The following is a 12,729-nucleotide window of genomic DNA, read 5'->3' as shown; positions in this document are numbered from 1 at the left end:
AAATGGCTCATACTTAAATTTAAATTTTTTATGACAATGTATTTTTTTGTTCGCTTCAAAAGCAATTAGCAACACGTTCAACAAAAGACTTTTAAATCTTCGAAAAAATCACTTTCTGAGAGTTATTCAAATTGAAATAATGCTGTGATTTATTTTATCCAACAGCGGCTTCATAATAGTTGCTCAGTTGGTCGCAAAGTAATTTCGTTTATGGTAACATGTGCAGGTGCGCCAAGTGCATAAATCACAGCATCAGCGATATCCTCAGATTTAAGACACTCCAAGTCTGATAATAACTTGTCGGCTCTCTCTGGCTCATTTTTGTACAACCTTGAAACACAACTTGTATAAGCGAAAATACTTTTTACAAATTTATGGTAAGGCAGAACAAATAAAAATATCATACCTACATCTGTTTATTGCCGTTATAAGATAATAAATACTATATAAAATTTAGATAACATATATTAAATCTTGTATTTAAGATTTCAGAGCACAATCTACATTTATTATAATAGTTCTTTTACAACATTAAAGCTTTTCAAAACCGCAATCCAAAAATATTCAGTTATTTACTGATTTAAACGCTACATGAAATACTTTACTTGTGAATAAATTCCGTTTTCACATATCCGGGCGAAATTGAGGTAGTGCGAATGTGAGACTTGGCATAATGCAATTCTTTCCTGGTGCCTTCTGTTAGAGCTGTGACAGCATGCTTGGTGGCTGCATACAAAGATTTTTCCCCAACCTTTCGTCCAACAATGCTGTTCATGTTAATTATATGACCATCATCTACGTTAGATGCCCTCATCAGCTTGACAGCTTCTCTGGTACATATACACATGCCAATCACATTGATGTCGAACATGCTTTTCCAATCCTGAAACACAATTCTAATAATTAAAAAAAATATTTTTCTCACATACATTTTTTGATTTAAATTAATGTAAACTAATAAAAGTCCGACATTATCGAAATTTTCGTGCGGATAGTAATGTTGTTTGTTTTGCATTTGGAAGCTTTTTTATCAGTTAATTAACCGTTATATTGTTGAATTTATAGCGTATACAGTTAAGTTTATCTCTCCTGGGAGCCTTTATCTTCTTATTTTTTTCCCTTTCAAATGAAAGCACGATAACAAAAAAGTTAGCTGTTATACCTTGTTCACCCTACGCTATACACTGATAGACTGGGGGCCGAAGAAATTAAAAAAAACATAAAAACGAAAAAATTGCTTAAAATATTTTACTGCGCCACAGTATTTTTACGATGTCATACTTGAGTGGACCGAATTTTTGACCGGTTTGATTTGAGTGAACACCTAATATTTCGGTTCTTTTCCCGGTTTGATAACTTTTTTTTTAAAGGTCCAGGTTCCATTACATATGAGTAAAATAAGCCCAAAACTGTGTCATAAAACTTCTGTTCGGGTTCGACTATATATCTGATATAGGACACAAATATTAATGGTTGACAAAAACTCGAGGAGACGTAATTGCTGCGTTACGACTAGGTTGTGGCACTAATTTATACACACGCCTATAACAATTAATAAATATTATTTTTTTTAATTAAAAACCTTGTACTATCTGTTAAAAATCAAACCTCTGTGGTTCCTTCCAAAATTGGACTGTCATGGCCAAGTCCTGCATTATTTACACACACATGAAGTAATTGGAACTTCTGCTGGATGAACTTGAACATTGCCAAGACCTCAGATTCCACCGAAACGTCACATTTAAATGGAAACACTTCTCCTTGACCTTTTTTGTTCAACTTTTTCGACATTTCGATGATCCTTGTTTCGTTTCTTGCACACGCAACAACTTTCATGCCATGTTGAATCAGTTTCACAACGATTGCTTTACCAATGCCAGCTGACGCCCCGGTGACGATAGCAATCTTACCTTTAAATCTATTCATTGTTAAGCTATTTAGTCTGCAAATAGTAATAAAAATATAACAATTTTTATCAAAAAAAAGCTTTGCTAGTCCTCCTAGTAAGTATTAGTGTTATTACGAAAGTGGTCGCACAAATCTTCAATTACTTTCCGGTCTTTCTTCGACCACTTTGAGAAATTATTTTTAGCTTAAAGGCTTCGCCGTATAAACCAATTTAAACGATATCAATGCATTTTTTAGCTTACAATTTTGTCCACTTTAGCTCAACTAACCCGCTTCCAAAAAAAACTTTTCCCTTGTTTTCTATGAGACTACGGGCCAGATCTGTAAGCAAAACACGGCCAGCCAGCCGGTTCTGGCCAGCCAAGCAAATCAATCCGTCACGCGGTTTATTAATCTTGAAACCCGTTTTTCGGTGTTTACGCGCTAATTTAGCGAGACCATGTCAGGTGTGCCGCAAAATGCCCGGAGGCGTGTGACTTGTGCTTTAGGGGTACTTTTTATCAATCAGTTTAACGCGCAAAACGTTTATCTCATCAAGGTATTTTGTCCTTATGGTTAGAATTTTCAAGACTTAATCCGGCTTAAGAAATTTTAGAAAGTCCGCAAAATTGCGAAATCAGAATATAAAGGATTTATTACATAATTTTTTGGCGGCCTTGGCGCGTTTCTGTTAATCGCTCCTTGTTCTCTATGGGATGCCTTGGAAATTTGCCGATGTTGTCGATTGTTGTCATATATTTTGTAGGTGTGTCGCCGATTTGTTATAGCTCTGTTGGTGTGCCGCAAGTGTAAAACATGTTGCGGAACACTGAGCTAATTTCATGCCGCCCCAAATCATTTTTTGCCTGTTTGAAATGCTTGAATGGAAATTGCTTTTCGCGATTCGCGCGTTGAATGGAAATTGCTTTCGCGATTCCCGCGAAAATATCTCTCTGTAGTATGTTTCACGTCGTTTTGGGACATCTTTACACACAATATAAGCCATGTGTAATATGTCAATCTTTTAGGCAAAAGTTTTGCAAACTTAAATTTTATAGATGCGTTTTTTGCACTTCGGTCGAAAGCATTTTGTCTTGGAAAGATAAACAAAACATTAGCATTGCAACCCTCTAAATTTACATTTCTTTAACTTAATTGGATAAATACCGCTATATCGTGTTTCGCTCGATTTATACCGTCTTTGCAATGCATGTGTGTTTGTGTGGAAACACATTTGCAATTTGAAACCTCGATCAGTTTAAACGCATTGTCAGTTTTTTGTGCTTATAGCGAACTTTTCACGTGTTTCTATGCAGCCTTACATGTGTTGGTTCCCACTATAAATGCCAATATCAGTTAATGTGTGATGTGTGTGTATTTCATCTACTTAGTGCGTCATGTCTGCCCGCCTCTAGATAGCCCTCACCAGTGTTCCCTCTAACCTAAGGTGCGCAACTGCGCAATTGCGCAGCCACACCAGACCAATTGCGAAGTCAAATTTGCTTTTGCGCACTTACATAATTCTCCAATTAAAACTAAAATATCTTCACTTTTTTGCCACAATAGTTTGAGCATTTCGCATTGGCCATTATTTTGTTGATTTTTGTACCTAAACGCAAGTAAACAAATCAAATCCGCATTGACGATTGTGACGTAACAAATGTTTTGCTGTAAATTACTTCGTCTAAACCAGTGGTTCTCAACCTTTTTTCTTTCGTGGCCCATTTACGCTGCAAAAAAATTCTGTGGCACAATAAATTTTTATGAAAGAAAAAACTGTAAAATAGGTTTAGAACAAAACACAGCAGAACATATTTCAAAACAGATTATTTAATCAACCGTGCATTAGAGAGATAATTGCGGCTGAACAATAAATTTACATTCTTTTTTAATTCCTCCCAAAGCCATTATTCTTGTAAAATTAAACATAGTGACACAAATGAAACTAAATCTAGCTGTGGCCCACCAGTGAGCCATGGTCCACTGGTTGAGAACCGCTGGTCTAAACGGTTTTCAACATCCATGCTGTGTATGTTTTATTTATCTCACGTAGAATTAAATGTCTTTTTTATAACGTGGAATTAAATGTTTACTCAGGAAAATCTAGATTAAAGAAAAAACTGACTTTAGAACGGTGCCGAACACAGCAGTGGAGTGTTTGACAATAATTCGGGTACATGAAACCGAAATGAATTTTTTAGGACTTGATTCTTGACTTGCGCGCTAAAGGCATCACGCATCCGATTTTTCAAAAATTAGACATTTTGTCAATTTAACCCAAATATTCGGATATTTTTTCGCGCGACCGCTTTGATGCCATATACTTGAACATATTTAACTCGATTTCAGCTGCACATACAAGTTTGTTAAAAATATTTGTTTCATGACGTCACGCTTTTTTGTGACGTCATCTCTAAACTTTTCACGCCTCGCCTCAATACAAAAAACATTGGTCTGGCGCGGGCCAAAAAAATATTCTTGCGCACTACAAAAAATATTTGCGCAGTAGAAAATTTTCTTAAGAGGGATCACTGGCCCTCACACCTGTTTGCTGTTTACCTAATACATTTTTAATAAATAACGACATTACCAGTTAAATATGGATTGTCCTCAACTTTTTATTAATCGCAACCTTCATCATAAATCAAGAATAGCTGCACATAAGCAATAAGCATGTATTCGCCTACAATACCCTCTATCCAGCAAAATATCGCCTAAGAACTAGCACACTCTAGTAGAGTGATGCCACTGGGTTCGACATTTTAAGAGAGCGCGTTAGTATCATGTTAGTATTTTGTCATACTATTCAAATACAATTTTGTTGGCGCGAGGATTTAAAGTCCACGGGTCGGCAACCTACGGCCCGCCAATGCCATTCATTCGGCCCGCCGCCTATTTGACAAACTAGACACGAGCCCATTTCACACACTTTTTGAATATTTTAACTATGTGTGTGCGAAAAATTTTTAGCGCTTCACGCGAATGATCTTTATCCATAAAGCTTGTTTACGTTTTGATGCTGTATTTTGAATTATAGATCAGCGCTTCTTTACGTTGCGGCGTTGAAGGCTGCGAAGTGCGTCGCGGATAAAAGGAAAACATAAAAAAACATTGGACATTTATTTGTTAACTTTTATTTTTTTCAGCAATGTAATAAAAAAAAAAAAAAAAAAAAAAAAAATGTCGGTATGCCAAAACAAAAAAAAAATCGCGCTCGCTTCGCTCGCCAGGTGCGCTTCTACTTAAAAAGGTAACCAAACACTGAACTAGATTAACCATTAAAATCATCACGTTTCTTTTTATTAGAATATGGATGACGACGTCTGGACTCGAATAGTAAATCAAACAAACGCCCTTTTTCGCGCTTTGTCAAAAAAATTTACTTCCTCTTTAAATGTAATCAAACACGTCTTTAAGTGCAAAAAAATATCCGAGGCACGCCTGATTCACAGTGGTTCTAACATTTTAAAGGCACAATTCCTTGTTAAGATGTTATGCGGCCCGCAGATACCTCTCTGAGTTGTGTTTTGACCCGCGACTAAAAAAAAAGTTTGTCGACCCCTGATTTAAACAAACCATCCTGCAAACTCTATTCATACAGCAAAAAGTCTAGTTAGACAGTTAAGCGCGCTTTACGCGCAACTTTTAACTGATGAATGCCTGCGTAATGAGCTTGAGCTTAGGTTAGCGCTTTTCAACCAATGGGTCACAAAGCTATTTTATATGGCGACTTTAAACAGCTGTATGGATGATTCGTAACATATTGTTGAAGGTTGAGTTGCATAACGAATAACCAACCTAATATGGTGCTTTGTTGCGTTAACCTGAATGTTGCGCTACAGCAGGGCTGCGAAGTCGGACTCGGGACTCGCTTTGTTTTGCTGGAGTCGGACTCGGGACTCGAGTAAGACCACGTAAAACTACCCGAGTCCCGAGTCCGACATGCGCATGCACAGTACCAAATTTTAAAACTGATATGGCCGCCAACTGGAAATTATAAAGGTGGAATAGCATATGGTGGAATATTTTCCAACTATATGTATTGCAAGTGGATGAATTATACGACACCCCTACAAGTGGACTGCTAAATATCCACTTTATTTTAGTTACGAAAATTGACGGATTACAGGCTGTAGGGTCAGGGCCGGACTCGGGACTCGATGAAATCGCGCATTTGACCGGAGTTGGAATCGGTACTCGGGAGTCGGACTTGGGTTTATTTCTTTGGCCGGAGTCGGACTCAGGTTATTTTTAACCGACTGCGGCAGTATGGATATTGCATTTGGGCAATTAAATAGAGCAATCCTTGATCGAACACCGGAAGAGGCCAGTGCTTCGTAAACGATAAAATATCGTGTCTGAAAGGTGTGGACAGCGATCTACGACTTTCTCTTTCAATTATTGAACCAAATGTACGACCGTTGTGCATTAAAACAAGCACCAACGTAACAAAAAATACATGGTACAAATTTTCGTTTAATAGGCACTGCAAATTGGCCTTCCTTTGGTATAACTTTAGTTAAAGGTATGCCGGCAAATTTATAAGCCCCGATAGATGTGACGGTGGTGAAAAATTGTTGCGAAGCAACGGTAGCCTATAGGTAAGCCTTTCTTAAATGGGGCGATATCGTCCCTAGGGAAAAGAGATAAAATGAGGGAAAACCTTGGCGAGGGCTGTAAAATTAAGGTGGTCTAAATACCCATGACGCGATTATTTGTGGCCGAGCGGAGAAAGTGATTCTTTAACTTTCCCGTTTTGCGTAAAAATTTCTATGAAAAAGATTAGATTTAAAAAACAGCAAACGTGTTTAAATTATGATCTTATTATGATTGAAAAACGTTCTTGTTAACTCTTAAAAACGGTTTATTATAAAACACTTCAAACACTAGGCAATGGAACCCAACCAAGAGTTTGTACTTGTTTTTTTTTTCATTTTGTAAACTCAGAGCAGAGAAAGGCAACAGCAAAATATCTTTAAAAATATATTTTTGTCTAAAAAAAAAGGTCCTTCATCTTCAAGCATTTAACTTGTTTAATTAGCTTTACAGCAAATTAGTTTTTTATTACGTGTTTGACACAACACAGAAAAATTTACTAGTGAATTGCGTTTAAAAAAAAAACACTTCAGGAATAAGGTACAAATCATGATAAAAAACAAACATGTGACATAATAAAGATGTTATATGACGGAATAAGAGCATAATTATTATGGTCCAGTTAAAATAATTTTTAAAGTAGAAAATACTTTTTGATTTAAATCACACAAGTTTCTTAAATGGTTGAGACATTTTTTCGAAAGTGCATATATAACAGGACAAGTTAATATTTAATTATCAGAAGTACAAAAATGTGTTTTGGCACAGTGGCCAAGCTTAACATTGTTTGAGTTTAAGCAAGTTGTTCAGTTGGTCGCAAAGTAATTTCGTTTATGGTAACATGTGCAGGTGCACCAAGTGCATAAATCACAGCATCAGCGACATCCTCTGCTTTGAGACATTCTATGCTTGAATACAGTTTGTCAGCTCTTTCTGGCTCACCCTTATACAACCTGTTTTAATAAAACGGGACAAGTTGCAGTTAAATAGTAGTTTACAGAAATTTAGGTTAATTAAATCTGTGGATTAGACATAATAGCTTTTAATCAAACAACACAAACTTCTTGATCACAATTTTTTAACAATTAGTATGCCAAAGTTTTTTTTTACTAAAACATTAAATTTGTGACATGATTCAATGATTTAGGTAAAATTTTTGGCACTTTAAACCACATTATGTAGGCTTTTTTATTTATATTGTTTGTATATAAAGTTTTACTTAATGTGTTTTACCTGTAGGCAAATTCTGTTGCTACAAATCCAGGCGAAATTGAGGTGGTGCGAATGTGAGACTTGGCATAATGCAATTCTTTTCTGGTGCCTTCTGTTAGAGCTGTAACGGCATGTTTGGTTGCAGCATACAGTGGTTTATCTCCCACTTTGTGGCCAACAACACTGTTCATGTTAATTATATGACCATCATCTACATTGGATGCCCTCATCAGTTTGACAGCTTCCCTGGTACATATACACATGCCAATCACATTGACATCGAACATGCTTTTCCACTCCTGAAAAAAGACATACAAAATGTACAGCTTTCGCGAATTAAAGCTGTTGAACAAAAACTGAGCTAATCTATAAATCAACATTTGTTATTGTTAAGTGCAGACAGCAAATAACATATCAACATACAACAATCCAACAAAAGGCACTGGTTGACATATACAATGTGTCTACTATATTACATTTATTTAGTCAATGTACCCTACATGTAATATGTTTATGTGTAATAAAAGTTATCTATATTGACTTTTTTTAGTTTGCAAATCATAAAATGAAAATAATAAGATACCTCTGTACTTCCTTCCAAAACAGAACTTTCATGAGCCAGCCCAGCATTGTTGACACAAACGTGAAGGGTATTAAACTTCTGCTGAATAAACTTGAACATTTGCAAGACTTCAGTTTCCACTGAAACATCACATTTAAAGGGGAACATTTCTCCAGGTCCTTTCTTGTTTACCTCTGCAGCAATTTCTGCAATCTTTCTATCATTTCTTGCACAGGCAACAACTTTCATGCCATGTTGAACCAGTTTTTCAACGATGGCTTTGCCGATACCAGCCGATGTTCCGGTGACAACAGCGACTTTGCCCCTGAATCTATCCATTTTCCAATAACAACTTTTCTATAATATATATTGAATACTGTAAAAAGCAAACAATTAACATTTATTCTTAGTTATTAAAAAACTGTGTTTAAAGTAACAAAATGTTTGTTACCATAAAATTATAATTAATCTTAACAAGTCTCCTTCAAATTACATCTAAATATACAAGTCTTACTTGGTAATTTTTATGATGGAGAAAATTTTATATAATAATAAAAACTAAGGATATAATAAACCTAAACGTTTATCTATTCAGAGTCAAATTTCAGCAAGGTTAATTTAATAAATTTATATGACATTGCAAACAAGTGCGCATTTTTGTTGTTTCAAAACCTGTTTAGTATTGGTTAGGGTTCAATATAAGTTGGTTTTAACCAGTTCCTACAGCAATGTATCCGAACTGGATAAATTAATCATTAGTAATATATAAATACATAGGAACAGCTAAAGTATTGTCATATAGCGCACATTTATCTTTAACTGACAATATTTAATTATCTATTGCTTTTCTGTGTATTGAGGGTGATTGTCAAGTTATGGTAGTGTTGTTTTGAAAGGTGTGCCATAAATTTTAATTTATAAGTGTGCCACAAGCTAAAAGAGTTTGAGTATGCCAGGGGTGGGAAACCTTTTCACCTGACTGGACTATAGCAGGGAGCCAAGGAATGGCAACCCTTGTGATCATAACTTAGTTTATGATGTATTTGGCTGTTAAACTCTCAATGTTATGTTCACAATTAAAAGAAAAAGTTATTCAACATATATTTTTGTTCCTTTTCCTTGTCCATTTAGACTTATGTCAACGAGCCTAAAGTACTTTACTTAAAAAGCGAAAACTATGTGGTCATAACTTTTAAGCAAATTAGGATAAATACGTGTATACTCAAAATATTTTGCCTTGCTTGCAAGGTGTGCCAGCTCGTTTATAGAGATCCAGGGGCATATTAACAAATAACATTTATTCTATGTTTAAAGTGTGTTTGCTGGATTGCTGACGCAAATACAAGTTAGTAATATGGCTGAATATCAATATTAATAAACATGAAAATTATTATTTTTTCATATAGCATTTTTTTCGCTGGTTTTACTACCACCTTTTTGCCTTTATATTGCTCACACCTTTTAAATTGCTTAAATTACGTGGATTAGGGTGCGAGTTAAGAGTTTAAGTGGGTATTATTATTATATTTAGTCTCACATATTTGTGCAACCTTTCTTGCAAACCAGTTTGCATTCTGTGGAAGGTGCAGACCCCATATTTTTTCTTAAGCAATTTGTGTGCACACCTGAATTGTTATACTGCGCACTTAAACCTAAAAAGCACTTACAACAAAAAAAGGCAAATTGTTGTAGGACTTACAAACTAAGGTGTACAAAAAACATGATTTGCACACATCAAAATTTGGTGTTGCACACCTAAGATCTTGGCATGAAGTGCCATAAAATGCAGACTGGCTTGCAATATCAATTTTGACAACTCGTTTTTCGCACTGATCCAGAATCCTACCAGAACCCACATTATTATCTGGGCTAGGGTTAGTGTTTAGGTAGATAAAGTATTATTATTAAATAATAAATATGTAATAATTGACTCACTCACATGCAAATGCTAACCCGCATCCTAAAGCAAATATTGTGTTTTATTGCTAAAAGTATGTTTGCTACATTGCTGAAGCAAGGTATGTGTAAAAATTGAAAATCTTTAACGTGGTAGATGCTGTTAGGAGTATTTAAAATAAAAAAACAATATGTTAAGCTTGAGCAGTTTTAAACTTGATTGAATATTGCTGAAACAAAATACAAGGAAATGTATAAAATTTTGCGCTGTTTAGATGCACTACTTTGGTAATATTGCACTACAGATAAACCAGCGCACCAAGTTCGCCAAGGTGCACTGGACTGGACACCAGAAGGAAAGCATGCAGCTCAAAATTTCATTGTGTAATATCTCTGGAAGTTAACAAGATATCAATCAGAATTTAGAGCAAGTTCCTAACTTTTATAAAAAAAAAATATATATATATATATATTTATATATATTAATATTTATATTTATTAATATTCAGTCATAATTGGCAGCCTTAAAATGTCAACGTGCCCAAAGTGACTCAAATAGGGTGAAAAAAAGTCAGGACTCGACCGCCAGTTATTCGGGGCAAGCTTATTAATATTAATTCAAAAATTTATTAACGTCAAAAATGTCAAATTGGACTAAAAAGCAGTTCCATAACTCAAAGAAGTAATCAAGATTTTTAGTCAAATTTTTTAAAAATTACTTAATGCGGAATATCTTATCCAGCAATTAGACTTTTATCAAAATATTATAAAGACTTAATACAGTTTTCATTAAGCAGAAGGTTATTTTAGTTTTATTCTACATTCCCTTTGGTTAGGCTTGCCATTTTTTAGAAACGTCAATCCGGGACGCATGTTGAACACTGCAAATAAACTTAGACCTAATACAAAAGAATTTAATGCAACTAATTAAATTAACGGGGTTGCGGTCGTTTGATATTTTGTCAGGGGGTATTATTCAGGGCACTATTTTTAAGGGTGGTTTGTCTAAGTTAGGGGTCGGCTACCTTTTTCTTGTCGTGGGCCAAACCAAACCCAGGAAGTTCTCGGCGGGCCGTAATAAATTTCCACTAACAATTTTAAAATAAAAACGCGTGGCTTTCAAGCATTTTGTTACTCTTCATCGGGTGCGTACCTAAATGTTTGATGGTATTTAAATTGGGTCAAATTGTAATGAAATAACAAAAATAATGCTTGTCATTTGGTTAAAATTTGAAAATATTTTCATTTACAAGGATATGATTCAAAAAGGTAACATGTTACGGAAAGCGCAATATCCTGGCTTGAGTTCTAAATAGTGTGTAAAGTGGTAAACATTTCATTTTTTTCTAAATAAAACGTTTTTCTCTAATCGTTAATTGTTAGCATATATGTTGGTCGTCCCTTGACTATTTTTTTTGCTTATTGTGCCTGAAAAGGGTTAACTAAATGCTTTCACACAAATGGAGTCACATTCTTTAGCCTGTGTGGAAGCAGCATTTAATCGGATGGCGTGTTATAAATTTGCGCATTTATCTGCGTGACTGTGAAACATCTAATTGTTGGTCTTCGCAAACTAACATTTTACATTTTATTGAAACAAAATTGCAAATAATGTACGAAAGCTTGACGAGAATCCAATACAATAAAGTCTTTATACAGTGCCACCTGATTCCTATCAATAGGGAAGCACTCACTAACGTAAAACCTTAATTTGTATAGCAGCCATGGTTCGCATTACGTAATATTCAGCAAATACGTAATCCTGGTACGATACTGCGTCCAACGAAAGTAAAATCTCGTTTGAAATTAAAAATTGGCTACGATTAATACCGCCGCATTAAATGCAAAATTTTGCGAACTCTACCTTAATTTTGCGAGGTAACATACTTCAAGTAGTCTTAAACCTAGAAGTATTTAATTTTAATGAGGCAAAATGCGTAATTTAATTTTTATTTTCACTCAGGTAATTGCTATTAAAGTTTTTTATACAATGCAACAAAGTATGTAACCAAAAGCAATTTTGGAACCACTAACAAACATAAAACCTTAAAGCAGATACTAAATCCCTGGATCATATTGCATCGAATGTAAGTAAAATCTCGTTTAAAACTGAAAATCAGATAAAATTGAAACCGCCGCATTAAATGCAAAATTTTGCGCGGTAACACTCATCAAGAAGTTTTTAAGGCGCTGGTCTAGAATCCAACCACAGTTCTAAAATCAACGCACAAAATTTGAGTTAGGGTGCGGGTTAGCGTTTGGGTGTGGGTGGGTCAAGTATTATTATATTCTTTGTTTAATAGTAATACTTGACCCACCTTAACCCAAACACTAACCCGCACCCTAACCCAAATGGTGTTTCGTTGTGGTAGGATTCTAGACTAGCGCCGTTTTTGAACATATAAGTCTTAAGGTGGAAACATTAAAACTTATTTCTATTAAGGCAATCAGTATGTTATGACCTTAATTTGATTTGTAATGCTGACAACCCGCGACATTTATCAATCCAGAATTACTAACACACACGTTAAACTTTAAGTTGTAACAGCAATTGTTTACGTAATATTCAAGCAAAT

At 35.0% G+C, this 12,729-nt stretch overlaps 2 protein-coding genes across 2 annotated transcripts; both read right to left on the bottom strand.

Annotated features, from left to right (window-relative positions):
• Positions 1-170: 170 nt before the first annotated feature.
• LOC146169194 (dehydrogenase/reductase SDR family member 11-like) lies at positions 171-1,926 on the bottom strand. The gene is made up of 3 exons (XM_083390114.1): positions 1,609-1,926; positions 606-883; positions 171-330 (listed from the first exon to the last, which is right to left on the bottom strand). Exons 1-3 carry the CDS (start codon positions 1,924-1,926, stop codon positions 171-173), a joined length of 756 nt encoding a protein of 251 aa, XP_083246240.1.
• Positions 1,927-6,900: 4,974 nt separating this feature from the next.
• Positions 6,901-8,628, bottom strand: LOC146169193 (dehydrogenase/reductase SDR family member 11-like). Its single transcript, XM_083388908.1, has 3 exons — positions 8,279-8,628; positions 7,717-7,994; positions 6,901-7,436 (listed from the first exon to the last, which is right to left on the bottom strand). The coding sequence occupies exons 1-3, from the start codon at positions 8,594-8,596 to the stop codon at positions 7,277-7,279; spliced, it is 756 nt and encodes a 251-aa protein (XP_083245034.1). The 5' UTR covers positions 8,597-8,628; the 3' UTR covers positions 6,901-7,276.
• Positions 8,629-12,729: the final 4,101 nt, after the last annotated feature.

Source organism: Ascidiella aspersa, chromosome 1, assembly GCF_963924565.1.
Source record: "Ascidiella aspersa chromosome 1, kaAscAspe10.2, whole genome shotgun sequence".
Classification (NCBI taxonomy): Eukaryota; Metazoa; Chordata; class Ascidiacea; order Phlebobranchia; family Ascidiidae; genus Ascidiella; species Ascidiella aspersa.
Note: the sequence above shows the minus strand (reverse complement) of the source record. Positions and strands in the feature narration are given on the sequence as shown.

Excerpts from the sequence above, each read along its gene's own strand:
- LOC146169193 (XM_083388908.1), bottom strand. The coding sequence starts at position 8,596 with ATGGATAGATTCAGGGGCAAAGTCGCTGTTGTCACCGGAACATCGGCT. Across the intron at positions 7,995-8,278 it reads TTTTGGAAGGAAGTACAGAG|GAGTGGAAAAGCATGTTCGA; the intron begins GTATCTTATTAT and ends GTCTTTTTTCAG. Across the intron at positions 7,437-7,716 it reads GCAACAGAATTTGCCTACAG|GTTGTATAAGGGTGAGCCAG; the intron begins GTAAAACACATT and ends TTATTAAAACAG.
- LOC146169194 (XM_083390114.1), bottom strand. The coding sequence starts at position 1,926 with ATGAATAGATTTAAAGGTAAGATTGCTATCGTCACCGGGGCGTCAGCT. Across the intron at positions 884-1,608 it reads TTTTGGAAGGAACCACAGAG|GATTGGAAAAGCATGTTCGA; the intron begins GTTTGATTTTTA and ends ATTGTGTTTCAG. Across the intron at positions 331-605 it reads AAAACGGAATTTATTCACAA|GTTGTACAAAAATGAGCCAG; the intron begins GTAAAGTATTTC and ends TTGTGTTTCAAG.